General features: G+C 47.2%; 7 protein-coding genes across 7 annotated transcripts; 2 read left to right on the top strand and 5 right to left on the bottom strand.

Moving 5' to 3' along the window:
* Positions 1–433: 433 nt before the first annotated feature.
* Positions 434–2,685, top strand: LAJ45_08070 (uncharacterized protein; the record flags this gene model as incomplete). Its single annotated transcript, XM_046117624.1, has 7 exons — positions 434–589; positions 658–676; positions 747–1,512; positions 1,572–1,680; positions 1,748–2,269; positions 2,365–2,523; positions 2,593–2,685. 7 exons carry the CDS (start codon positions 434–436, stop codon positions 2,683–2,685), a joined length of 1,824 nt encoding a protein of 607 aa, XP_045969273.1.
* Positions 2,686–3,562: 877 nt separating this feature from the next.
* Positions 3,563–4,513, bottom strand: LAJ45_08069 (uncharacterized protein; the record flags this gene model as incomplete). The annotated part of the gene is made up of 1 exon (XM_046117623.1): positions 3,563–4,513. One exon carries the CDS (start codon positions 4,511–4,513, stop codon positions 3,563–3,565), a length of 951 nt encoding a protein of 316 aa, XP_045969272.1.
* Positions 4,514–5,762: 1,249 nt separating this feature from the next.
* LAJ45_08068 (uncharacterized protein) lies at positions 5,763–8,013 on the bottom strand (the record flags this gene model as incomplete). Its single annotated transcript, XM_046117622.1, has 9 exons — positions 5,763–5,814; positions 5,970–6,300; positions 6,382–6,476; positions 6,539–6,692; positions 6,768–6,876; positions 6,927–7,260; positions 7,318–7,380; positions 7,649–7,656; positions 7,729–8,013. The coding sequence occupies 9 exons, from the start codon at positions 8,011–8,013 to the stop codon at positions 5,763–5,765; spliced, it is 1,431 nt and encodes a 476-aa protein (XP_045969271.1).
* Positions 8,014–13,078: 5,065 nt separating this feature from the next.
* Positions 13,079–15,260, bottom strand: LAJ45_08067 (uncharacterized protein; the record flags this gene model as incomplete). The annotated part of the gene is made up of 2 exons (XM_046117621.1): positions 13,079–14,956; positions 15,081–15,260. 2 exons carry the CDS (start codon positions 15,258–15,260, stop codon positions 13,079–13,081), a joined length of 2,058 nt encoding a protein of 685 aa, XP_045969270.1.
* A 1,224-nt stretch (positions 15,261–16,484) lies between these two features.
* On the bottom strand, positions 16,485–17,024 carry LAJ45_08066 (uncharacterized protein; the record flags this gene model as incomplete). Its single annotated transcript, XM_046117620.1, has 3 exons — positions 16,485–16,603; positions 16,795–16,815; positions 16,958–17,024. 3 exons carry the CDS (start codon positions 17,022–17,024, stop codon positions 16,485–16,487), a joined length of 207 nt encoding a protein of 68 aa, XP_045969269.1.
* A 1,264-nt stretch (positions 17,025–18,288) lies between these two features.
* Positions 18,289–20,294, bottom strand: LAJ45_08065 (uncharacterized protein; the record flags this gene model as incomplete). The annotated part of the gene is made up of 6 exons (XM_046117619.1): positions 18,289–18,303; positions 18,392–18,514; positions 18,580–19,307; positions 19,403–19,882; positions 19,944–20,014; positions 20,140–20,294. The coding sequence occupies 6 exons, from the start codon at positions 20,292–20,294 to the stop codon at positions 18,289–18,291; spliced, it is 1,572 nt and encodes a 523-aa protein (XP_045969268.1).
* A 771-nt stretch (positions 20,295–21,065) lies between these two features.
* Positions 21,066–25,456, top strand: LAJ45_08064 (uncharacterized protein; the record flags this gene model as incomplete). The annotated part of the gene is made up of 7 exons (XM_046117618.1): positions 21,066–21,798; positions 21,852–22,285; positions 22,344–22,942; positions 23,038–23,450; positions 23,510–23,763; positions 23,813–24,658; positions 25,247–25,456. The coding sequence occupies 7 exons, from the start codon at positions 21,066–21,068 to the stop codon at positions 25,454–25,456; spliced, it is 3,489 nt and encodes a 1,162-aa protein (XP_045969267.1).
* Positions 25,457–26,743: the final 1,287 nt, after the last annotated feature.

Genomic DNA, 26,743 nt, shown 5'->3' with positions numbered 1-26,743 from the left:
GTGTATGTGGGAGACTCTGGATATCATATTGGATGTTGGATGGGCCATGGGGTAGCTGCTTGATGAGTTGTTGTAGGCACCGGCGATCCCCACATCCTGATCCATAGAGCATCTACTCGTAAACGAGTACTTTTCAGCTCATGCAGGGTCTTCTAGTCTGCTGCACGCACGCCGCCTGCATGTTAGAATATTTAGCCTTAGCCTTAGATGCCGGGTGCTGTGGAGCGCAGATCACCCTGCAATGTGCAGCACAGCATAGGCCAGTTTGTAGTCTAGTAGAGTACTAATACTCCACTTCTCTCCACCGCTGCTAATACCCCGCTGCTTCTCTCCCCCCCCCCCCCCCCTCTCTCTAACCCACTACTAACTAATCCTCTCTCCACACTCTGCTCTAGACCAGATACTAACAATTAGCACCCACAAATTCAATCCAATGGCCGCCCCCGCCCCCGCCCCCGCCCAGCCCGCATTCTCCTTGCACCCCTCCCGCCGCCCCGTCATCTACGCCACACACGGCATCGTAGCGTGCACGCAGCCCCTCGCCGCCCAGGCTGGCCTCAACATCCTCCGTAAGGGCGGGAATGCCGCTGTGAGTGACCGCCCATGATCCTATCTGGCATTATTACTCTACCTATATTGACACCGCTATCTTTCCAGGACGCCGCAATTGCTGCTGGTTAGTCTCCCTCCCTCTCTTTTCAGCAAAACCAAGACAAATCCCACTAACACCCCCCCCCCCCCCACAGCCGCAGTCCTAAACGTAACAGAACCAACCAGCACCGGCCTCGGCGGCGACGTCTTCTGCCTCCTCCACCATGCCCCCACCTCCACCCTCCACGGCATCAACGGCTCGGGCCCCTCCCCCTCCTCCCTCACGCTGCAAAAGGTCCTCGCCTCCCTCCCCCCCAATCACACTGAGTGGCGCATCCCGGCAGCCAATCCACTCAGTGTCACTGTCCCCGGCGCGGCCGCCGCATGGTGCGACATCGTCACCCGCTTCGGCAGCGGGAAGGTGTCGCTGCGCGAGATCTTCGATGACGCGATCCGCATGGCTGAGGATGGATTTGCGCTGAGTACGTTTGCGGGAAGGTGGTGGGGGGAGTGTGCGGGGGTGCTGCGCGGCAGCGGGCGGGAGGAGATGCTGCTGGCTGGGAGGGCGCCGAGGGAGGGGGAAATTATGAGGGTTCCGGAGCTGGCAAGGGTGCTGCGGGAGGTGGCGGAGCGCGGGAGGGCTGGGTTTTACGAGGGGTGGGTGGCGGAGAGCGTGGTGGGGGAGGTGCAGGCGCTGGGCGGGGTGCTGGAGATGGAGGACATGGCGGGCATGGGGGAGCGCGGGAGCGAAGATGTGGACCCGGTGTTTGTGGAGTATGCGGGCTATAAGCTGTGGGAGTGCGCGCCGAATGGACAGGGGCTTGTGGCACTAATGACGCTGGGGATTCTGAAGGCGTTGCAGGAGAGGGGCGTGGTTGGGAAGATTGGCGGGGAGGGCGGGATGCAGCACAATTCGCCCGAGTAGGGAATTTCTCTTTTCTCCCCCGCGAGTTATGGGCGCTGCTAATATAGAGAGATAGCTATCTCCATGTCCTGATCGAGTGCTTCCGCATCGCATTCACAGACGGCCGCTGGTACATCACCGACCCGCGCACCAACCCGGACCCCACCGCCGCCCTACTCTCCAAGGTACTCCCCCCACCCCCCACCCCCCCCCCCCCTCCCTACCCCCCACACTAACTAACACTCCTCATAGGCATATCTGCACCAACGCAGCACGCTCTTCTCCCCCACGCAAACAAACCCCACCCACCCCATCAGCCCGCCCTCCCTCTACCCATGTGACACCACATACCTTTCCACAACCGACGCCCACGGCAACTCCTGCAGCTTCACAAACTCGCTCCAGAACGGCTTCGGCACCGGCATCGTCCCCCGCGGCACCGCAACACCGCTGCAGAATCGAGCCAGTAGCTTCTCGCTCGACCCCGACGCGCCGAACTGTGTGGCGCCCGGAAAGAGGCCGTATCATACTATTATTGCGGGGATGGTGACGGAGCGTGTGCCGGGCGCTGCGGAGGGTGAGGGTGGGGAGAAGGAGGGTGGGAATGGTGGGGAGGGGAAAGGGAAAGGCGTAAAGTTGAATGGCGAAAGGATCAAGAGCGTCATGGGCTGCATGGGCGGCCTTATGCAGCCGCAGGGCCACGTCCAGCTCTTTATGAACTTGCTCGTCTTCAACATGGACCCGCAACAGGCGCTTGACGCACCTCGAATCTGCGTATTACCCATTTCCTTCCCCCCCTCTTCCCTCTTTTCCCCTCCTCCACCCACCACACACCACATTGAGCCAATACTAACACAACCAAAACACAGCTCGGCCTCCCCGGCGACCGCTTCGCAATCACAAAAGGCGTCTGCCTCGAGTCGGGCATCAGCGCCGCCACCGCCGCCGCACTCCAAGCGCTCGGCCACACCACGGCCGAGATCACAGGGTACGAGAGGACCACGTTTGGGCGTGGACAGATCATCAACGTATCCCCCCCTTTCTGCTTGCTTCTTTTTTCCCGGGCGGATGTTTGCTGACACATAGGGGGGGGCTAGTATAACTACACGCATGGTGAAGATGGCGAAGAGAGGATCGTGTATAGTGGCGGCACAGACCTGCGGGGCGACTGCCAGGCCGTGGGGTACTGATCCGTGCCGTTGTGCTATTGCTATTGCTATGTACATGTATAGGACACCCACAATACATGTACTCTAGGTACAGTACAGAACTCAAGTACTCTAGGCCTAGACCCCGGGGGGGGGGGGCCAGCGGAGATATTTTGCGGGGAAATCGTTGCGGCGGAGAATTAAAGACTGTGGAGTGGCTTTCTTTCGGATTTTTTTTATTTTTTTTTTTTTTGGCTGGGATATTCGGGTTTGGGGTTTGGTATTGGCTTCCTGTGGGCTTTTTTTTTCTCTTTTCTTTTCTCTTCGCTCTCTGGCTGTATGCGAGGGTGTGATGTGAAGCGCTTGTAGGGAAATACATGGACATGTATGTAATATAGTTGTGGTGGTAGCTACATGTAGTGGTAGGGGAGTAACGGATTAGTAGCTCTGGGAAACGGCGCTAAAATAGTGGCATGCGAGTGATAAATTGTGACGAGTTAGCTCCCTTCGTGTTCTATTATTAGCACACCCGCGGGAGGAGGTCAGTGATTGATAACAACGAGATTGCCACAACGTAACGGATGAATTTTGTACTGTGCTATTATGGATTGTGAGATTGTATTTGTTTCATATTCGAGTGATTGTCTGTGAAGGCATTGATTGGTCGTAAATACATGAAATGTTCGTGGGGGCATGAATTGCTCGTAAGGAAAATACCGATTAACATAAATATAGGAAAGAACCTGTATGGTATCTATTGGACAAATAAAAATGGGGGGAAGGGGGCAATGTTTCCCAGATAGCCTACTCAAATAATACTAGCAGCCCAACCGCAAGCCTCAGAGATAATCAATAAAAAAACCCTTTTGTGCTCCTAAATCTCCAGAATAAACAAAGTAAATATTTCACCCCTTGATTCTCACAAGCTCATCTCCCAGTCCATGTCATTTTGCTGTCCTGACAAACCTGGAACATTATTGGTCTCAATATCCCAGTCCCAATCCTTCACACTGTAATCGCCCTCCTCCAACACTATATCCACAGTCTGCTCTCTCATCTCCTCAGGCAGCTGGTGTTCCAGCGCCGGCCAAACACACTTCCATACGCCGCTTTTCTGCCCGTCATCTATCACGCGGCCCATCGCCCATTCGTACCTTCCGGGAAGTGCCATAGCAGACATTCCAACGATCAACCCCCTTATGTCGTCATTACCGATGGGAGGATTTTCGATTGATCGCCGCGCAGTAATGAATTTGATCGTCCTCTCTTTTAGATCAACAATGTGAATAACGTCGAGGCCTCGAGTCTGCGCGATTGTTGCATGGAGGATGCTCGAGCTTCCGGTGGAGCTGACCTCAAATTCGACTTTTATCGTATTATCTAACGAGATAAAGCCTTCCTCATCGCCTGAAGATTCCTCTTCTGAGTCGGAATAGTGGGTATCGAAGTTCGTCTCATCATTGCGAGCGTATCCGATACCGAAATCAGCTAATGGGTCTCGAGCTTTATCGTTTTCGCCGGTTATAACTTCAGTCGTGATAGAGCTCTGAAGCTTCGCCTTATCATACAGGTGTTGATCATCGGGGTTCACAAGCTCTGGGATCTGCTCTTCCGTTTGTTTTCTGAACATTTCAAGCCCCGCTTCGAGTGATTGTACTTCGTTGCGCTCGATAAGCCCAAGATCTATCCCTATACTTGCACTATGATTCCTGAGGTTCGTAGCCAGTCGCTTCAACGCACGATCGACGGCGGCTTGGTCATCGTAGAGCTCCGGGTCTGGAAAGGTTTCCATCTTTTCTCCGTTTCGTTGTGGTTCAGCTCTAAGCTCCGAGGCGAGCTCTGCTAGCGGATTTAGATTTTTGGTTGCCATGGTCGAAGCCTTGTGGTAGATCTAGAGGTGGTGTTGGCGAGGGGAAACATGTTGCTTTATGTGCTTTTCGATCCTGAGGATGATTCATTTATTACATACATGTAGTATGTGCGTTGCCTCATTCGCACGTCCTCGTTTCCATTCTTCCATTCGCAGCTCTTTGTAGTATGTTATGACAGCCTTGCATCTAAAAATGGACCGCGCCGCGCTGTGGTGGCTTATATAATGAGGCCGGAAGCTCCTCGTACTTTGAAGCATGCAGATAAGCCGCATTGAGTTAACAATTGCAACCAGTGCGGAAATCTTCAGAACTCCTCAACGGCTTTTTCTCCCCAGAAGCTGTTGTTTTATTCCTTAAAATGGCATTTCGAGGCTCTTCTAGTTGGAACTAATGCAACTGCAGCTAGGGATCCTCGCCGAAAAGAAAATGGCTGGCGAATACATATCTACCAGATTCTTGATACCGATTTTGAATTATTTACCCTAAATATTGTTAACCTTCATGCACTAGATTGAACTAGCTACCAGAAACTCTCACCTATTATGTATTTCCCCAGTCCAAGCTATTACCTCAAACAGCGGATACTCATGAATGAACAACTACCAGAATGTGACAGTGATGATGGAGCCACATGTATTCATGAGAATAAGATTCTGTATGACTTCTTTGTTACTAGTCAGTCGATCAGGTGCGGTCCTCTTATTCCTTATCAGAGACTTACTCACTTCCATTGCTAATTACTGTCGCTGCTCACTCTTAATTCCAGTAGTTAATTCCAGTAGGATAGTATATAGATAGACCGATATCATAGATGGAGGGATATTGCGGAGCTGATATACGTCTGGCATAGGGAGGGGAGGGAGTGAGAGCTTTAAACAACACATGTAGCCCCCTCCCACATTTTCATGACAAGGTGACATACACTTATAAGCTCCGAAACGCTGTCCTTTTAAACTTTAGACGTTTCCTTTCATGCCGAGAGTTTAACCCATGCAACGTCGCCCATATGCATGCGTACTGTTTGCGTTCACAGCATCTCACTCGTTATCTTTTGCAGAAGGAAAAATATCACTAATATCGTGCATTATAGATACTACATGTAAATATATGCTCCCTAACGGCCAAAATCAAGTGGGCACTGCATACTATTCGGAACCGCCTACATAATTGTAGAGACCCACTATTCAGTTGCCATTGCAAGCGAGTGTTGCTATCTACTACCATGTACCCATAGCCAGGAAACAGCCTTCACTTCCTCTCGCAAACCATCTTTCCATCCACCCAAACCCCCACGATATTCCTTCCCACACACCACAATCAGCACCTCATTCGGCCCATCCTAGTCTCGTACCCATCCCGTACTTGCAGCAAGCTGCCCACTGGAAGCATGAAAGCAGACGGGTTGGGGACGAGTCTAGGCCCATCCACCAAACGATAATCAGGGGAGAAACCTACCTATCATCCCCACAATTTACGAATCTCTCAAACCCATCTCTCACATTCACCACGCTCACCCCATCATCGCGCAGGTTCTCAAACGCCATGTCCTCCAGCCCATAGTCAACCAGCAGCGCATCCCACCTCATCCCCACCTCAAACAATCCCACCTCCTTCCCAATACCCAGCGCCTCCGCGCCACCAACGGTCGCAACGTGGAAAGCATATTTATAGTCCACGACCCAGTTCTCCTTCCCCGCGGGCTTATCACCACCGCGCGGAGAAAAAGAATCGATCCGGTCTTGGAGCGTGGCAAGACGCATATTTGTCCACAGGGAAGAAGACATGCCTGTTCTCCCCCGCCCCGGCCCCCTCATATCAGTAGGTCAATCAGGAGGTCAATCAGGAGGTCAATCAGCTGCAAACTCACCGCCCGCAATGTCGGAGCCCATCCCGATCTTTAGACCCAGCGACTTGAAGTGCGGTATCGGCACCGTGGCACGTGCAAAGAGGATGTTCGAGTAGCTGCGCTATCTTTTAGCCGAAAGTCTAGATCTACAGACTACCGCGGGCCCTAAATAACATACGGACAACTGGTAACAGCAGCACCCGCCCTTACGACTTCCCCCACCTCCTCGTCGTAAAGATGGCAGCAATGAGCAAGGACGGTCTTATCTGTTAGTAGGCCGAATCTTTGTAGGATCTTAATATCGCGTTTTTCGTTCTGATACAGCTCCGCCACTAGGTAGTACGTTAGGAATCAGCTATGGCCTCTTTTTCTTTTGGCTCGGAGGAGCGAAGGAAGAGATATCCCACCCCACGCGACCTCATCAACTGATTCCGAAGCATGGGTCTGCACATGGCAATTATACTTTGCTGCTAGTTTACCCAGCCCGTCCAAGAGCTCGGCAGAGCAAGTCGGGACCTTTCCACCGGGTCAGCGTCACAGTCTCCTCGATCATTGACCCTACATACAAAGCGCGGTGTAACAACTGGCTTCACCAACCCAGCCTCTGATGGCCACTTTTCTCTGCAGTAAGTTATAAAACTCTCCGTATCTTTTAACGAGGCCCCCGTTGTCTCTACATAGTTGTCTGGTAAGAATTGGTCAGAACACGTTTTACCCACAAAGGCACGCTGTCCAGATCTAGCACAGGTATCAGCAAGGACCTGGGTTGCAGGGAGGTGGTTAGAGCCAAAATAGAGAGCTGTAGTTGTGCCGTTCCGTAGAAGGCGGCGAACAAGAGCTGTGTAGATCCGCTCGGCATGGGTAATGGATGTGAAGGCAGCTTCTTCGGGGAAGGTGTATCTGATTTACTGATTTTTAGGGAATCGCTCATTCAAATTGGAGGGAGGAGGTACAAACTTCTCAAGCCATTCGACCAGCGGGACATCGGTCTTAGTGCCTAACTGACGAAACTGGGGCGCACTTTAAGGGAAAGGTAAGCATATATAGCCCGATGATTGATAGCATGCAGGAAATGATCATTTTGCCGGTAAATATCCTGAATGCCACTGGTCGACTTCAAAACACCGCCGATCGAAGCAATAGCAGTGGTAATATGTCTTCACGCTTGCAAACAGCCCCGCGAACGTTGCTTATTCCATTTTGCAACTGGCAAAATCCGGCGGCACTCTGGGACTCGTACCTGCTACATGACGAAACCAAGAAGAAGAAAACGTGAAAAAAAACTCACTGCACATGCTTCAACCACGATCTCCCTTGTAAGTCTCATCACATAACCATTATTCTAGAATCCAAGGAAACATAACATACACAATCGATCAATCCCGGGCACACCACCTGTGTCGCCCCCATATCCACCCTCACGATATTTTCGGCCCCCGCTTTCTCCTTTTCGGCATCACTCTTTCTATTTCCCACCGCCCCTACGTCTGCATCCCTGATAGCCTCGATCCTCCCGCTCCTCGCGTCCACAACAATTTCACAGTTCTCCCTGACCCTCAGCGCCTTAGGCGTAGGCGCGTCTATGAACGTGCCGGTGATTACGTATTTCTCCACTGTCGAGGGGATATCGGCTGGGGTTGTGAAGCGTGCCATTGTTGTTTGTTCGCTAACGCGGTTAGTTTGAGAGCTGAGAACTGGCGGGGGTTAGTAGCGGGCCCCACCCAGGTAGTAGTACCAGGGTCGAGTTAAGCTTTTGGAGCCGCTGCTAATGCCTTGGCATAATTTCACTACTATGCCACCAGCACCGGGGGCGTACTCTAGCACTGGCCGAACCGAATACTTCTACGTGCATTCTCGTCACGAAGCTTTAACGCGCGGCTCGATGGCCCTTTTACTCTGTGCCGTACTCTAAGGTGGGGATGGGACGCGGGAATTAATTACTTCATGCACTGTCTGCACAGAAAAGGAAAGACTCGAATCACTACTCTACTTGAAGACCAGAATATCTAACTGCATACATGCATATACAAGTACTCTAGAGTAGCATACCTAGAGTAGAGTAGAGAACAGTGGTTGGAGCGCGCGCCCCGACCTACTTAGCTAGCTACATGTGGGTACATGTAGTTCGGTAGATATCACAAAAAGCTTCGCACTGCCGGCCCCGGACCGAAATTGCTTATTGAGCCTGACTTTAGTTCTTCCATTCCGACTGGTAGAAGTCTGATCAGAACCCCACGAAAAGGACTTGGGTCGATTTGAGACCCCCTGGCCGGCCGGTGCTGGACCATATGTATGATCGGAGTAATTATTATTTGAGTTTCTCAGACCTTTTAGCAAATGGCACTATGATATGATATATAATCTTTTTTCCAGGGTTAAGAACAACCACAAGATGCAGGTCTCGGCGCACAGTTGGAATGTCATTTTTGGCAGGTGGTCTAGGCACTGTTGGGCGCCAAGAATAACCATATCTACAGACAATCCCTCCGACATTCGAGGCATGTAGAGTGGTACGTGTGTGTACCAAGACCTGCATTCCTGGTGTAGCGATCTAGAACGAGTTTGGAAACAAGACAATATGCCCTGTTTATCAATCCAGACCGGAGCCCGATGCTCCTTTCTACCTCGCCGTAAACCAAAATTCAGGACCTCGGTATATTCGTATACAATGGATGATTATGCGTTTCTTTTCAGGTATTGATTGAATATGTTATCTGGAAAAGGTCTCAATCAATGCGTAGTGTGTTTCTAAACTATGCCCTCCGTTTATTTTGCTTCGACCATGTTGGGTTGGATTGTATTAGATTAATATCGGCGTGGCCACGATTCACGAATTTTTCCCGGGCCCCTTCGATCTTTTTCACATGTATGGACGTTTAGGCAAGAGAGGGATACTCTAGGCATATACGCTTATGAGTACCTCAAATTATACTTCAATAGCTGATATCCGGCCTGTCAATAGCCACTGAATCTGTAATGATTTTTTATGCAATTTTTGTGTCGCCTTATTCCATGCTGTATTACTATGACAGGTAAGTAATATTATAATGTGATGAACATTACAACCATCGATACGACATTTAATCACAGATCTTGATGCTGGCTAGATCAGATCAGACTAAACGCAATGAATGTGGAAAAGTGGCTAGCTCACTCTTTGTCAATACCTTACATCAACCACCGTTTGATTTGGGAAACGGCCCATGAATGAGATACATACCTACATGTACTTGGGCAGTTACATGTATGGTATGACATAGTTCGCCAGCTATGAGACCGGCCAATTAGTATCTCCTCTCATTGTATTAACCTCCCCGCCCCCCGAGACCACAGCCCCTTGGCTCCGGGTATTGAGACGTGTCCTTGAGCTTCCGGTCCAGATTGCATGGCCCAAAATACCAGCGCGCGTGCCTCCTCAAGTCCCAATGTCCCAATATCCGAAAGAAAAAAAGGTGGGGGCCGCCAAAAAATTCTAGACTTTCTTCGGCACGGGCCCGAAGCAAAACACAGTCCTAAATTCCCTAATACGTACCAACGGCGTGCATACATAGTCCGACATTGCGCCATTAGATAGCAGATATATCTTCATGTCATTCGGTACATCAGGGAGACGCGCCACAGGAAACTAGCCCTCGGACAGACTCTAGGTACCGCGGAGGTTGGACTTTCTTGAGATACTTTTGTGCATTCTCGGCTGTGACCGACTGCATACCTCCCCGTTGTAAGGAAAAAAAGGATATTGCGCATTGAAATTTGCGCGAGATCACGCCCCTCCCCCCGCCCCGGCTTCCATTCCAGTAAACGTGGGAGAGCGAGAGAATTACACAACTGTAGTTTCTTTTTTTCTTTTTTCGTTTCTGGAATAAACCTGATGATGCAGGATCGAGTTTGTGTTTTTGTGAATGACCGCCGACTTCGAGTGAGAACGCGTGATCCGAAATACAAAAGCCTACATACGCACCTGTGCACCAAATCAGATCAACCGATAGCTAAATGATCCTAGAACGATGAGATGAACATTATAGACTGACTAAGAAGTAGAATGTCCATCTTTCAATGATGTCGATCATCGTAGGTTTACCTTCATGCATTGCCAGCTTGTATGGCCATCACACATCGGAATTAAGGCATGGGAATCGGTTGAAGACTTACTAGATTTGTGGTGTTTCAATATTTACAATGCTCTCAACTACCGGTTTGTTACCGCCTTTGCCTTGGCGATATAATAGAGTTGCAAGTTCTAATCGTTTTTGAGTAAGGGGGGGTTTAATTAACTGCACCATATATTAGCGTAATGTTTTATCAATCCTCAAGATAAGTGTACATGTGTACATACATAAGGTATGCTGAGCGCGCCCACCATCATGACCCTGCAGTTGAGGCACCTGGCTAAGTAAGTGTAATTCTTTCCCCTCTATATTTTTATGATCCCAACGGCAATGAGACCACACTCGACCAATCAACCATTTCGTACGCACAGGCTTTTTTTTTCTTTTCGGATATATTCCTCAAAACGAGCCAGGCCGGAAGGACTACACATATCTAAGTGAAAATTTCCGGCAACAGCGGTTGAAAAAGTGAAAGGAAGGGAAGGGAAAGGCAGTAGAAAGGCCTCTTTGTTGTCAATATCTCAATTGCTTGCAAGTACAGCTGCCTGTTTAACTGAATCAGATCGACACGTGAACTATTGAAAAGATGGAAGACCTAGGCACTTACTGATCATGATGATGATGTCTCAAATCAATCGTGCAGAATCTACATGTACCAATTCGATACTGAATTATCAGATCTTAGAAATCCGGGCCTCATGTAGCCAATCAGATGCATGTACCTTCCGGTACCAGTGTTGGTGTTTATCGGGTGTGACAAACCGACAATCAATAAACTAGCTCCGAGTTTTTCCTTTTTTTCATCAAAGGACAAAGAAAGAGATTGGTGTTTTATGGTTTGAATCCTGGAGAAAAAGCCTTGATGGATGTAGGTATGTACCCAGCCTATAGAGCAAACCTTAGGTGTCCTCTAAGTTGCTTGGCCAATAGGCCCCTGTCCGTAATAAACGAACGGCAACGGGGTCCGGAAAAGACTTTTTATTATGACGACGTCTGAAAATCTTGCTGAAGTCTGCCTACTATCTAGATGTATGTGTAACAATTGCCCCCTCAGTGTACCTGAATTTTTGGGCCACTACGCGCGTCATTTTTGGGGATTTCGCGTTACGATAAAAACGGCATTCCCCGGGATAGGATCACAAATGTATGCGATTTAAACTCAGAGGCTCGTCCTTGAAAAAGCTCGTGATTCCCGTAAGATGCGCGCAATCCATCCGGAGGAAGCCGAAAAAGACATTTCCACACCTGCCGCCGATGCACACAAGCACCATCTCTGTTAATCTCAGGGAACGAATAACAAATAGAGTATTAGTGGTAATATCATTATTATTATATGTGAGAGACATCCTGGCCACTGCATTGCAGCAATATTGGTAGGTAGAGTAGGTCCATGCTGGTCACCGTCCTGCAGGTCCAGTGACCTGACTGGAGTCACACTCGGAGATTTTCCCCCATCTCATTACTCCCTTCACCCCCTGTCTGTCTCTCCTTCCCACGATCAACCCTGCCGACGATCCTTTAAACGGAGGAGGGGGTGGCCCTAGCTGTCGTCGATCATGGTGCACTGGGTCTCGGAAATTTATTTTACTGATCCATCCAACGCCCAGTAGTGAAACTGGGAGAAAAGAATAGAGGGATGTTATGTTTCGCTGTTGTGGTTGTTGAGTTTCCCCTACACCCCGAAGATGATCATCAGGTGATGAATCCTTAGACTTGTCTGTTTCATTCCCATGTTTTTCTTTTGCCTACAAGGAAGGTCATGTAGATAATCGATTAGATCAAAACTTGCTTTGCTCAATCACCCCCACGGTTCGTCCGATACCTCACCCCTATATCACGAACTGAATCGAAGGGAAGGGTACAAACGGCTTAAAGTCTCCAGATTAACTAATCTAGATAGAAAAATAAACAAACGGAAGCACAGAATGCTGCTGGCCGTGTTTACTTCGAGAGTCACAATGAAATTGAAGGAAGGTCGATAAGTCGCACTTTGGACCTCTTGGCGTGTTTCTGACACGATGTCACTTGTTCTCTCTCCCGTGTATCCTCGAGGCAACCGTGTAGCATTGCGTACAGCCGTACATGGTATGTATTTGACTAAGTATGTAGCTAGATATGCCGAGCGCGAACGAAGGTACACGTACATGTATTTAGGTAATAGTGGATAAACAAAGGAAAGACCTAGATTCTGGGAAAGCAGTAGGGGTAGAAGCAAAAACAAATAAACTTGATCCCTTTCATGGCTATGCCATATATTAATATAGAACAAAAGAAAGAACTCCATGTCCCATATCCTATGTGCTTAACAATTGTAGTAATAATCCTCTGTCCTTAAAATAAATAAACAAGGAAAGATTTAATGATAACGATTACAATGACCGACAAAGAATGGAGAAGTGAAAAGAAAAATTAACAAAATAACACTGATAATAGGACAAGATGGGACCAATAGGATGCACCTCATTAGTACTGGATAAGACATTCGATATTCTAACGCCGTTGCGCATTTCACACATACTCGCCCGATCCCTGTAGCAAAATCAAACCCAAAATCCATACCTAAAGAAAGCACTAACCCAAAAGAAAGGTGAATTATATGATAGCCAACTTTAACACCCTAGTAAGTCAACCTGCGCGAGGGCCGATGCATCTCCACCAGCGGCCACCACCGCTGCAGCTGCAGCTTCAGATAATTTTCTCCTTTTCTCTTGAGCCTCCCTTTCCCTTCTTGCTTTGGTCTTTGACGACCCGCTTGGAGCCACACCGCTAAGAATCCTCGTGGCATCGTTGGGCGTATAGTTTACGAATGATCTAATACCATCGTTCGATTGTGAAGATTGCGATGTTCCAGATGACTTTGCCTGAGAGCGCATTGAACTACTACTAGCCTTCCTACGGGAGGAACCAGGCCTTGATATTGGTTTCGAAATTGTTTTCGATGTTTTCGACGAAGCGGCGATCGCTGCCGCTGCAGCAGAGGTGGCAAATGTATGCGATGAAGGCGGAGATGGCGTTTGATGGAGCGATGGCCGACGAGCGGTCGGATCTATTGACGATGAGCTTGGAAGATAATTCCCGCCAAAACCGCTCTGGTTAAGTGATGGCGTTAAAGAGTATCCAATTTCTGGAGTAGGTAGCTGTGATGGATAATACAATTCTGACTCAGGCGGAGATGGTATCGAAGAGCATGATGAAGCTGGCCGCTTAATACTGTGCGCAAATATGCCACCCTCATCTTCATCAAACGACGGCGACGGGGGCTGACGGTATAGCATTGGACTGTATGTAGGTCGATGAGAATTCCCATTCGTGTGGTGACGAATCGTATCATTTGATAGATCACTGAAATGTTCAGACGTGACTCCACTTAGATGTGAGCTTGGCCAGCTTTCCTCTATTATATCGACCTTGCCTTCTCCCCACCAGCCCTGCGGAGTTGAGCTTTCAATAATGGGCGATTCAGTGGACATTCTCAAACCAATGGACGGATCAAGCGGCTGCGGATCCATGCTGTTTTCTACCATATTATACTGATCATCTATGATATACTGGCGAGGTTGTGGAGTATATAATCCCTCGTAAATTTCCAGCGAAGAAGGATTACTAGCTCGGCGAAAGGCAAGTTGCACGGCTGAAGCTTCTGAACAAAATGGACCAGTTTGTAAAGATGACATACTGTGGGGGCGAGCAAGTGTCACTTGTTCATACTGTGGTGTGTGGAGATTTTCAGCTGATAGACTGAAGGAAGCCCGTGAGTATTCGGGTCGAGAGCTAGATACTCTAGATGAGGAGTGTGGGGGGGTGTATCGGGGTATATCCGAAGTCATTTGCCCTAAAGACTGTAACGAGTTCTGTGTCGGTAAATATTGAATCATTTCGTCAAATGTTGGGTTATTTGAGGGAATGCTATTTTGCTGCACGTTGTTCATTTTAATGAGTTCTGTGAATTGAGCTCGTCGTGCAGAGTGGAGATCGCGGTGACTTTTACGGTGGCGAAGCGTTCTGGTGTTTGTTTTTGGTCCCTCTGGAAGGATTGTATTTTCAACGGAGGTGGTCGGGATGGCAGAGACGTTTGCGGGGGGGAAAGAGGAAGAGGGGGAGGAGGAAGAGGAAGGAAAGCAGGAGCTCAGCGATGTTGTTGAGGCACGTCGATTACAACTCGCTGGAGTTCTCACGAGCGGGTCAAGTAGGTCAGCATCAATGCCCGACAAACCAGCCAGGCCCTGGCCCTTGCCCTTATAGCGGGCAGGAATGCGCATGTGCATCGTTTTCGTGGGTGCAACGCCAACTCCCCAAACGGGAACAGCTTGTGGGGCAAGCAGTGACGCTGAAGGTGGAGATGGTGGATGCGCTACGACTGGTAGCACTGTAGGCCAAGAGTCTTTTCTCCTTGCATGTTGATCGCCGGGACCTGCAGACGACCCGCAGCTGTTGGCGCACTGGTTGGCGCTATCGAGTCCAGCTGGGGGGGAGTGAAGCATTGTTGTCTTTGAAAAAGGCGTTCCGTATCAGTAAAGAAGAAGGCAAAAATGGTGGGGACAGGTGGGGACAGTGGATCATAGTGGGACCATGCCCCCCTCCTTCTCAAACAGCCTCATTCATCTCACTCACCTTAAGCTCATCGAACTCTCCAAAATCTGCATTTTTCTGGTCCCCTGTATCATTGCGAGCATTTGTGTCGTCAACCAGGTCGAGAAACTCATTGTACTGGATGTCTGAACAGAGACCCAAAGCATCGAAAGCGTGGTCCTCACCGCTTTCGGAATGATGCATAATATCCGGCATCCACATCGATTCTGTTTATTATTTCCGTGTTTAATTCCAACGCAACCTTGCCTTGGCTCCCTTAGGGATCGAGATTGCGAAAGTATGTATGCAAGTAGAATCAACCCGATGTAGGTGGCGTATGTAGCGTATCGTTGTTAACACAGAGAGGAGGAGGCGTGATGATAGTGGGTGCCTGTGATGTCTGAGTTCGAGGATCTACGCTTTCAAGATGCTACAAACTTGAATATTGGTGTAGGAAGAGGTAAAGAATTAAAGTCAAAGAAGGAGATAAAAAAATCAACAACAATTGAAACGAGAGGATGCGGCTAAACAAAGCTCCGGTGGATACCTGATGATGACCTACCACCAGTGCGAAGATAGATCGTACAGATGTAAGACAAACGGAAGAAACGTCTTTCCGAGTACTGGGAAACCAGGTAGCGCAGCACCGGTATATGTGGTGAAGATGCACGAATAGTCGATAGCCAGGAAAACGCTTGAAATAACCAGGTACTTATTCAAGTTCCCGTTCTTCGTCCGCAGCTCGCAGAAGCTTGCGTTAGACCAGCCCCTTAAGTTCCTCACAATCACAGAATTGAACTTAAATTGCCGAATATTGTGGAGGCTGCTGAAATTTTCAAGTACCCCAGCCTTGCAACAACCTATCAAATACCTGGGTAACAAAAGTCGGTCAAACATCAATGAGGCGTCAAGCCTAACACGGTCGGAACGGTTGACCTGAATATTGGGGTAGAGGTGGCTAAAAGAAATGTGACATTCCTATGGCTGCCAGGAGGAGTGGCTAGAATTCCGTAACCGGACCTACATCTATACTCCATTCTTGACACATAAGCGAAGTCTTGATCACACTCAATTCCTGTCAACAATGTTCAGAAGATCAATAGGTTTGGAGTAGCAAGATTGCAAACCCCTCACAATGAAATTGGATGTTGGCAACATGGCGAATTTCTGAGCTTGAGTATCAGTCGAGGGATTGTTTGTATTGACAACTAGATCGGGCTTGAGGTATGATAGACTAAGCCTCCCAATATGATAGTTTCTTATGCGTTTGCGCATGTATCTGTCTCTGCTATCACAAGTCCACCGCCTCCATTAGATTCTAAAAGCTAAATAGGACTTCCACCCAAAAAAGTACACCATGCCCGAGAAATAGTAGAAACACCGAGATCCCCACCGGAGTAACAGACCACAAAGGGAACAATGTCCACAATGTACAATTAAGCTTTGCTAGGCTTTTGAAGCAATGTCCATGACAACAGCCACTAACGGGAACGGCGTGAATGTAATTACTTTGGCCGAGAAGTAGAATAGCAGCTGTGCCATTCGTTTCTTTGCCGATGCCAGTCCTATTTCTCGCCCGTTAGAATATGAGAAATAGAACCGTTCGTATAGGGCTTCTTCGATGGCCCCCAGAACGGACCGAGGTTTAAGCGGCCACATTTTTAGATATATATATATCGCTGCTACAGGCAATATATTATCTCCATTTTTTTCCGGAATGACAACCACTTGCATTTTTCCCCTCTCAAGAACGTACCTAGATTGTGCTGTTCTATAACTATATCAAACAAAGCTGTTGTAATCGAATGAAACCGATAACCCCCGGCCTTATCTGCTAGTATTTATTTCTAGGAATCTAGGTAACAGAAGCGGACGACCGGATTGTATGGGGACCACATTCGTCCGGGAGACTTTCCAACCTCTCATTAAAAGCTTCCCGAGACCCTTTTTGTGTTTCCAGAGGACTTTACTTCCGTTCATGGACATTTTACCAACTTCACCATCTATTTTGGAATAATTATGTTATGTATGGTGCGTGTTGCAGTCTTCCCGACAGTGGAACAAATAAACTCTCAATAGTGGAGCTGGGGTGAATAGAGGCCATTATTTCAGCCACCAGACAAACCATAGGACAACGGATGAGTCGGCAAATCTTGGATCTGGAAACTGACTATTATTTAGTCCTTCAACTCCTGACGTCATCGCTAAGAACAAGTATGTCCCCCTTAACAGCGATCTTACGGTTAGTGAGCATCGAGTAGAGCATGTTTAGTATACTAGTGGTAGATACACAAAACCGCCAACGAGATAGTAAGATATGTCTGGAATTCCGTTTCTCGTATAAGGGTGGCACAACTTCCATCAATGGAATGAGGCTTCATCAATAAGATAGAATAAATTCTCCAATCTTATTAACGACTGTTGATCTTGCTATAACAGCCTGACATCGGGGTAGGTGGTAGGTGGTAGGTGGTAGGTGGTAGGTGGTAGGCAGGTGGTTCAAGTGTGAAGTATTGATGAGGTCCATATATATAGTTCACTTGTGTGCTATTTGTATGACTGCATGCAGCGTCTAATACCGTTGCCAGTTACTCTCCAAATCTGCAAAGCTACACCGGATAGCATATCAGCATTTCCTTTGTAACTATTATAAAACTCATTCATCATGAGTGAGAGCCGAGGCAAATCGGTTGGCTCAAGGAACCATACATATGACTGGCGAAATGATTCGAGAAAAGCTCTCTAAATACAGTCAGAGAGAAGAGTATAAGCCAAGGGATGGAAATAAATTTTTTTAATGGCGTGTTCTCGTCACTCAAGCCCATTACACTACGATAACGGCCAATCTTTCCCTTATTTGCCTTTTTGCCAGCTGTCAATAACACGATGTATAAATCACCAAGTCAAGGTTGATGTGCAAGAATTTGTGCGTAAATCACAAGAATTCTAATTAGGGAAGAGCAGTCATTGTACTAATCTTGCGTACTTCAAGTATGACGAAGATAAGTATTTTCAAACGGAAATTTGTCCCTGATGGAAAAAATTAGTCTCAATTACCAAAGAGGTAGTAGATAGTAAAATAAAGAAATCTTTATAGGATTAACTAAGTGATCGTTATAAAATAAAACTATTCGGGGCCGAATGGCTCATTAAGCAGGGAGTGTCTGACCAGTTCAACCAAATTTGATTAAAGTTGTTTGCCAAGGAGGGTTAGCGAAATATGAAAATACTCATTGTTTTGAGATAATAATCAAATATTGACAACCTAGGAGAGTGAGCTGGGTAATAAGCGATATGTTATCATAACTTTGACTGAAAGAGGAGTCATCGGAAAAGAGGGCTGAATATATTACCGTCAATCTAGGTCCACTGCACTCTCGATAATCCCACCACCTAGACATCGTTCGCCGAACCACAATGCTGCACTTTGGCCAGGTGTTACTGATCGCTCCGGGCTTTCGAAGAGTATTTTTAACCTGTTTGCCCCACCCGTAGCTGATTTAGGAAGTGATAAACTTTCGATTATCTCCACCTTTATCACCTTTACAGGCTTTTGTCGATGTCTGAACTGGGTAACCAGGCCACTTTCCCAGATTGAATTATCTTTAGCGTTACAGATATTGGTGAATATCTGAAGGGCTACTCTTTGGGCGTCTTCCCCTAGCCATCTCCAGTCCTCCATAATCATTCCCTTCCCGAAAAGCCTGGCATTGTCGAGGCCCTTTACCACTTCAAGCGTATTGCTTTCTTTATATTTCCTAGAGACATACCATTTCCCAATAAATCTTGGGTCCCCTTGCGGAAACTCGTAGTGACTCCTTTCACCAATAGTAGCATGCCAAAGACCTTTATGTTTCCCAATCACCGTTCCTTCGGGAGCCGCATGGGGTTGAACATTGCTTTCTTGATTTGGAGGGAAGATTTGGGATGGCCCAACAACAATATTTCCAGGCTCAGGCTCCAAGTATTCTTGTAGCCACCGACGGAATCCGCTCTTACCTCTTCCGCCCCCGGGCTCGACGAAGCAGAGACCCATGCTTTCGGGACGTTCAGGCTCCCCTAAACGCCAACCTGGGAGAGAAAGTTCGCGTGCCAATGCTTTCACGGCAGGCTTTGAGAGGCTATGAGAACCAAGAGGAAAGATGAGACGGGGAAGTACAGAAGGGGGGATCATGGAAAGATAAAATGTTTGGTCTTTATTTGGATCACAAGAGCGTAGAAGGTGAGCGCTATTTGTGGGGATGTGGTTTAAAACATGAGCATAGTGGCCTGTGAATGTTAGTAGACAAATATGGAGAAAGAAGGAATTGAGGGAAAATTTGGTTCAAAAATAGTAAGAACATCCCCAGCTGATAATTCCTTACCAGTAGCCATCCACCATTTTCTACCCTCTCTATTGATGGTCACATTTCTTTCAAACTCATTTTCCAGTCTTTTAATAACAGTGCCAAACTTGATCTGCCGATTACACTCAACGTCGGGGTTCGGCGTCTTTCCTTGTTGATACATTTCGATCATTGGCATAAACACCTCGTTCCAATACTCCTTCTCAAAACTCATGTATAGTGGCTCTTTTAGCCCCATAGCATAGCACACCGCTTTGACGTCGTTGAATTCTTTCTCTGTGCACTTCTCAGATTGGCTCACATATTGTACTTGTTTATCGCAACTCTCTTGACGGGGTTTGTTGTAAGGTAATCGAGCTGGCGTCATCGAAACCGGATTAGCAGCCGGTGACCAATTTGCCATGTAAAACGGCTGAAGATTCTCTCGTGGGTGGCCAGAACGGAGAAGTAGGGCAGCTGCAACAGAAGAGTCTACACCTGAGGACATTGCAATATAAACTGAATCGGTAAATGTTAACGTCGTAGATTTATAGAACGGTTAGGGTCGATTTTAACAGACTTTTATCGCTAGGAAAAATTTTGGGCTCATCATATTCAGTTTGGAAGATGTTTCTTTTAAAACAGTTGGTCCTTCGAAAGACTGTTAAGAAAGCAGCAACCCGGGGCCCAGGGTTACAAATCGATAGACGGTGTAGAATCATGGAGTTGGTGTTTATGCTCTGCGGAGGTCCAGGGCGGGCGGTTTTATCAGGAACCAGGTTTCTCGAATGTTGCAAGACCCCTTGGCAGTGGCTGGAATAGATTCGCGATCCGATGAGCCACGCTTCAAATTCGACCAACGTGTCAGATCGTCATGCATGACCCCGCGGCGTCTGCTGAGTAATCCCTGTGGCGTAATATCGCGCTCCATGCCAAGGAACAATTCTCCCCTCTTGGTTGTGTTCTCTCTCCTCCCTCTCGTGTCATGTCCGCCTCCTTTCCCCATCATCCATCATCGTGAAGCTTTGATCATCAACTCATAGAAGGAAACTCCGACTAACCACCGCTGAAAGAGCAGCGGAAGAAGAAGGAAAGAGCGGGATATTCGCAAGATTATCCATTTTGTGACTCTCTCCACTTTGTCGGTTAAGTTTTTTTTTTTTTTTTTTTCGTGTGTTTGCGTGTAAGAAGCATCGAAGCTCGTCAAAGGCTACACTCAGGAGAGAAAAGGGGAAGCAGAAAACGGGAAAGAGAAAGAGAGAGCCAAATCACTGCCACGGGTTGAACAGGAGTAAGGGAAACACGTCCGGCTTCACGTTTTATTTTCTATCATACCCTCTCTACCCTAATACTCTTTTTCTTCTTGTGAGGATATCTTCTACCACGCGAGCATTTTCGCCATTACTCGCTCATCCTCGGTCGCGAAATTCCTTTTTTACCCACATCACTCAGCGCCAAAATTGACCCGAAAGGTAGCATCGCTACGGTTGCTGCATCGGGTGATTTTTGCGTTGATATTCTACATATCCGGCAGGTGCGCTTTCCCGTTTAGGATTAGCGCATTTCTGAGGTTGGGACGACATAAGCATTTCCCCCCAAAGCGTCGAGGCTGAAAACCGAACCAAAGCAGGCTACTTAAACCAACGCCATATAGCAAAGTAGAAAGGGTATATATTAGGAGAGGGATATGGATACTACAGAAATGAGCGAGCCTACCGGAATGGTTGGCTCGGCGAATGGGTCGCGTATTGCACAGAAACATCAGGTCCCATCGTCCCAGCCAGACTTCGCGTCATCTCTCGCATATCACAGTCCCCATCACCAGTATCTATACCCGCCCGGTCATGCGAGCGATTTCACGCTTCAACAGCAGTTTGCACAGGACTTTTCTGCTTCGCCTTCATATTCTGGCGCCTGGGATATATCATCTGCTCAGCATCTCCACGGGCAGAGTTTTGTTCCACAAAATGGACTGCAACAATTTGCCTCTCAATATCCTACACAAGTGCAAATTTCTCAACAGCACCAGCAGCAACAACAGCAGCAACAACAGCAGCAACAACAGCAGCAACAACAGCAGCAACAACAACAGCAGCAGCAACAACAACAGCAGCAGCAACAGCAACAGCAGCAACAGTTTGCTAGTGCGTATAGTCCATCATCCCAGCAAACCATTGCTCCATCTCAACTCGGCGCAAATTCATTCCCCACCCAAAATACCACAGCATCTCCATCTGAATTATGGTCGGAGTTTGGAGCCACACCTCCGCAAACTAAACAACCTCAGCCCGCCAAAAAGACCCGCCAAAAAACGGAAACTCCAAGTGTACAATCCGTTAACACCAATGTTGTTGTAACGCCATCCCCAAGTTTTAAAAGACCAAAGGATTGTCCATGGATAACAATTGTAGAAAATGTGGACCCGCTTCTTCTCCGTACGTAATTTTCCTTGATTCCTTATACATGTCACCATCTAATACCCCAACAGAAGCACTGTCACAGGTTAACTTGATCAATGAACCTTTACCTGCTGGACCAGCTCCTAAAAAATCCAAGCTTAATACTACCACCAGCCGAACTCAATCACTTGAAAAACGCCCCCCGAAGGCTATCCCTAAATCAAAAATTCCCGATGATCCCATTGAGAAAATAAAATATCTGGTTTCCGAGGCCCTTTCATGCGATGACGATATTGAAGATATTCGGGAAGCATCAAAGAAATTGTGGGATATCATGTTAGATGTACCGCATCAGGACCCAAAACAAATTGAAGCTGTTGTTTGGGCCATTCTAAAATCTGGTGATGATTCAATATTGCAACACCTCGGTAGCTCAATTCTTTTCACAGTTCGGTTGAGATATTGGATGACAGCAGAGTGGAATAGAGACCGAAACGCATCAACCGTACTAAATTTGCTCAGGGTATGATATAAGTTGTGATGAACTCTAAGTATAAAAGATCTTTCTGACGACTTTATAGTTATTGCGAAAATTTCGAGTTACTGAGGAGCAGCTTGAGGAAGCAAAATGGACTAGGGCACTAACAAGTATCGGAAGTAAGACGAAGGATCAGAGGGTATCCGAATTATGTGCTGTGATAAGCAAAGCTGCAAGAGAAAAATCTGCAGCTCTGGCAAGAAAGGACAGAGAGGAGCGGATTAAAGACAAGAGTGAGAAGCAGAAAAGTGCTCCACTGACAGCGTCTGCGCCTGCGCGTACTAATGGCGATAGAGAAAAGGTTGCTGGAAATGGGATAGCAATCAAAAGTGAGGGCAGTAGAGGTCTTAATGTTGGCATCAAACGCAAGGGCGATGACGATTCCAAAGCGTCTGTTGGACCCAACGCAACGAAAAAAGTTGCGGTTGGTGAGGGAAAAAACTCTGTTGCCTCAAATTCTAATAATACAACTGCTGGGGTATCTACCATGCCTTCTAAAAACGGGCCAACGTTGGAGAAGAAATTGACTACAAGTGCTGGAACGTCTACGGCGGCTCCTGTTGCCAAACCGAAAACTACCACTTCCGGGTTTTTCAAGTCGTTGCAGAGCATGCGCCCAGTTTCTGCCAAAGTGCCCCAAAAGTGCGTTGCTTTCCCTTTCCCATACTTCCCATGAAAACCATCCATTTCGGGAATAAGATCGTCAGTTTCTAATGTGTCACGTGACCTGGATTTAGAGCCCCCGAGACCAAACCACAACCCAACACTGCAGAGCCACCTCAACCCACTACATTCACCAGCATCTTTGATCAACTCAAGTTACAGCAACAAGGTAAAACATTGGGAGTCAAGTCCGACGCCGATGGCAAAAAACGCGAAGCAGATGATGACTTATCGGGCCCTAATAAGAAATCAAAAAAGAAAAAGACTGTAAGATGGAAAACGGGAGATGACCTTGCAAAAGTTAAGCTTATTGAATGGATGGAACCCGAGGGAGAGTACTATGGTGGAGGAAGTGGGCACGAAAACCATGAATGGGGTAATGCTAGGAACTTTGATGTCGAGGAGGGCAGAGAGGCACTGGCAGCTCTTAAGAACAGAAACCTTATCGAAGATGAAGAGGACCTGTTGGATTGGTATCAACCTATAGGTATAATTTTGCTTCTTTCAAATCAGCCTCAGAACTCTCACATGCTAATAATTTCTTAGAAATCGATTTTGGAAAGTTCCACGATCTATTCAAAGCTGCTCCCACTGATCATGCGATCAAACGTGGAGGGAATAAGAAGCCTGTTAGTGAAGAGGCCAAAATACAATCTCAGAGAGAACTTGTTACTTTATCTGCGCTATATACGTCATCGCAGAGCATCCCAGTTTCCCCCCAGGAACCGGATTCAAACAATGATGGTTCTCAAGTATCTGACAAGCAACCAGTTATAATCCCGTTGCCCGATAATATCAAAGTAAGACCCTGTCGTCTAAGATTTATAGTGATTTTCTAACCTTAAGTAGCCCCCCGCTAGTATCTTTCAAGCACCAGCCTCTCAACCACAACAATCACAGCCACAACCACAACCACAACCAGTAATAACCCCAGACTTATCTGCCATTCTACAGTCATTTCAACCACAACTTCAGCAATCACAACAGCAGCAACAGCAACAACAACAACAGGCTCAACAGGTCCCAGCTCAGGCTGTTACTAACGATTTCTTGGCTCAGATCCAGGCAATTACTAGGGCTCAGCAGGCTCCTCAGCAGCAATTTGGTCAGCAGCCTCAGCCACAGCAACAAACAGTACAACCAAGCACGCCCGATATTGGCTCAATTCTTGCGGCTCTAGGTGGGGCTACTGCAGGACAGCAGCAGGCTCAACAACAGGCCAATAACAACTTTCTACAGAACTTGATTCAGCAAAATCCGACTACTCAAGCACAAAATGCTGCCCTAGGGAGCGCTTTAGCTTCATTTGGACTTCCATTATTCCAACCACTTGCGTCTTTTGGCCAGGCTCAACCCCCTCCAGCCTCCACTGGATATGAAGCGCCTGTTGCCCCCAAAGCATGGTCGACTTATGATTCTCAACCTCAGCAGGCTTACGGAAGCGACAGCAACAATGGTAACAATGCTAACCAATCTGCATGGACTGGAAGCGGGGGAACCGATGAGTTTGGTCGCGCGTTGCGTGATGGCGAGAAAGAAAAGGAGGGCAGAAGTGGCAGAGATATTCGTAGAGATTTAAGAAAAGCTACAGGATGGGATGAAAGGAAAGTTGAAGCGGAGCAGCCCCTTAGTGGGAGCGGTAACGGAGGTAGCGGGAGCGGTCGTGGTGGAGGCTGGGGTGGAAAACACAAAAAGGTAAATTATTAACCCCATCTATGCATGTCTACTTACTTTCCTGTTATCAAAATTCACCCCTTCTATGGCACATTGCATTACTCTTTATACAAATACCCTTTTCATCTGCCCGAGACTCTCGAATGGGCTATTTCAATCGCCATGTGATTGTAATCGTCATTTTCGACCACATCTCGGGCAATGTTTTTGTAAATTAATGTGCTATGCTAGCCGTTATACCTGTTTGTGTTGAGTTACTCCTGTGGCGATAGCACACGATGGCTATTTCTTCTGATCGGGGGGCATTGAAGATAAAGAGAAGGCAACACCTGGGGATCTTCTCGATGTTGGGATATCGCTCAATAGTGAATTCCGCCTCTTACCTTGAGATTTCTATTCCCGGGCGAAGGCGCGAGAAATACCAACCAAACTCGATATTCCATTAGCATCTTTTTTCCCGTCTTTCTTTCTTTATATGGCCTTATCTTTATGCCACCCATACTACACTCAATCCCAAACAAGCCATTATAAATTAAGAGAAGCTTGTGGAGGCTTCTCGGGAGTGCTTCTTATTTTGAACTTTTTCTGATCAAAGTTTGCCGAATATAGGATAAAAAGGCTGCCAAGCAAGGCAACGTTCCATGCATTTTCTACCAGAAGGGCAATTGCAAGAACGGCGACAACTGTCGATTTGTACATGAGAAGTCTTCTGGGGGAGGAAGAAGACGGGGTGGTGGCGGTAGTGGTGGTGGAAGAGAGTCGGGAGGCCCAGGTGCAGGAACACCTGGGTGGCCGACGAGTGGGGAAATGGAGTATTGATGAGAGATCATCAATAATATCCAAATAATGGCCCTTAACCAGACTTTTGTTGAGAAAATCAGCGCTAAGATATGAAAAACGATCACGAAGCCAGCACCCAGCCTTCAGGACAGCCTGTAAATTCATTATCATTACGAAGTAAAGTCCTCGTATATGGCTGTTAAATGATTGCACGACCACTACAACAACTTGGGCTTTGACCAGCCACACTACGCCACCAAGCGAATATCGTACTGAAGACCACTTAAGGTCCCACGAGAATTCTCATCATTATTCTATTTTTGACTCAGGATTCGAGGGGGTTCACACAATCAACTCCTTCGTTTATTTATTAGTTGTATATTTTTCGATTATCGTATTTTGGGAAGGAGGCTTTTCAGTTTCTCAAATCTGGTTTTACTCCATGTACTTTTCGCCTCTGCATAGCATCATGATAGCACTACTTTCATTAGTGTAATTCCTCCTCCTCCCCCTCCTCTCTATATCCCTCTCGGCTCTCTTTTTGCCTCTTGTCTCTATATTCCCTTTCGTTCATGGTGGTTTGGGTTCTTTTTATCGCTTTCCTTCTTGTATAGTGGGGTTTTGTATGTATAGTCGGCCAGGGCTTGCTTTTGTATTATTGATATTAGACGGTACGGGAAAATGTTTTTTTTTTTTTGTGTTTTATAGTTGTCCGGGGGGCAAATGATGCAAGGGTTACGCTAAATAGAGCTTGTCTTCCTTGTATGTAGTAATTCAATGAAGCCTAAACTAGGCTTTTTATACCAATTTCTCGTTCTCGCGTTTGTGGTGCTACTACCAAGTTCCCTCGGTGATTGATTGATTGATTAATTTTATGCAGCCCGTATGCTATGACATAAGTTCCCACGTTGCCTTAAGCTTCGTTCCTTACATTACATTAGGTTTTTCCAAGCGACCGCATGGGACACAGAACAAACCTAGTGGCATAGGACTGACGGGAATAGATACATAAATCCGTGCCCCTGCTTGAATTACTTGAGCGGGTAGAAATGACCAATACAACATGTTTTCACCCCAGTAAGGCCTCTTTTACCCTGTACTCTATCTATATGTATCTTTATATTGCCAGAGAATGTAATCAGTCAACACTAGGGCGGCGGGAGAAAGAACGTTTAATTATTTATTTCTCACCCAAAACGTAAAATTCCCAAATATAACTCACTTCAGTTACGGGCCCGTAACCGCTATTAGGGCAACGTATATGGTGCAGGTTAGAAATCCTCCACAATCAATCACATGGCATTCCTGGACATCAGTGCATGAATT

This window comes from Morchella importuna (assembly GCF_003444635.1).
Source record: "Morchella importuna strain M04M26 chromosome Unknown Morimp01GS027, whole genome shotgun sequence".
NCBI classification, from domain to species: domain Eukaryota; kingdom Fungi; phylum Ascomycota; class Pezizomycetes; order Pezizales; family Morchellaceae; genus Morchella; species Morchella importuna.
The sequence above is the reverse complement of the archived record's forward strand: the minus strand, read 5'-3'. Positions and strand labels throughout refer to the sequence as shown.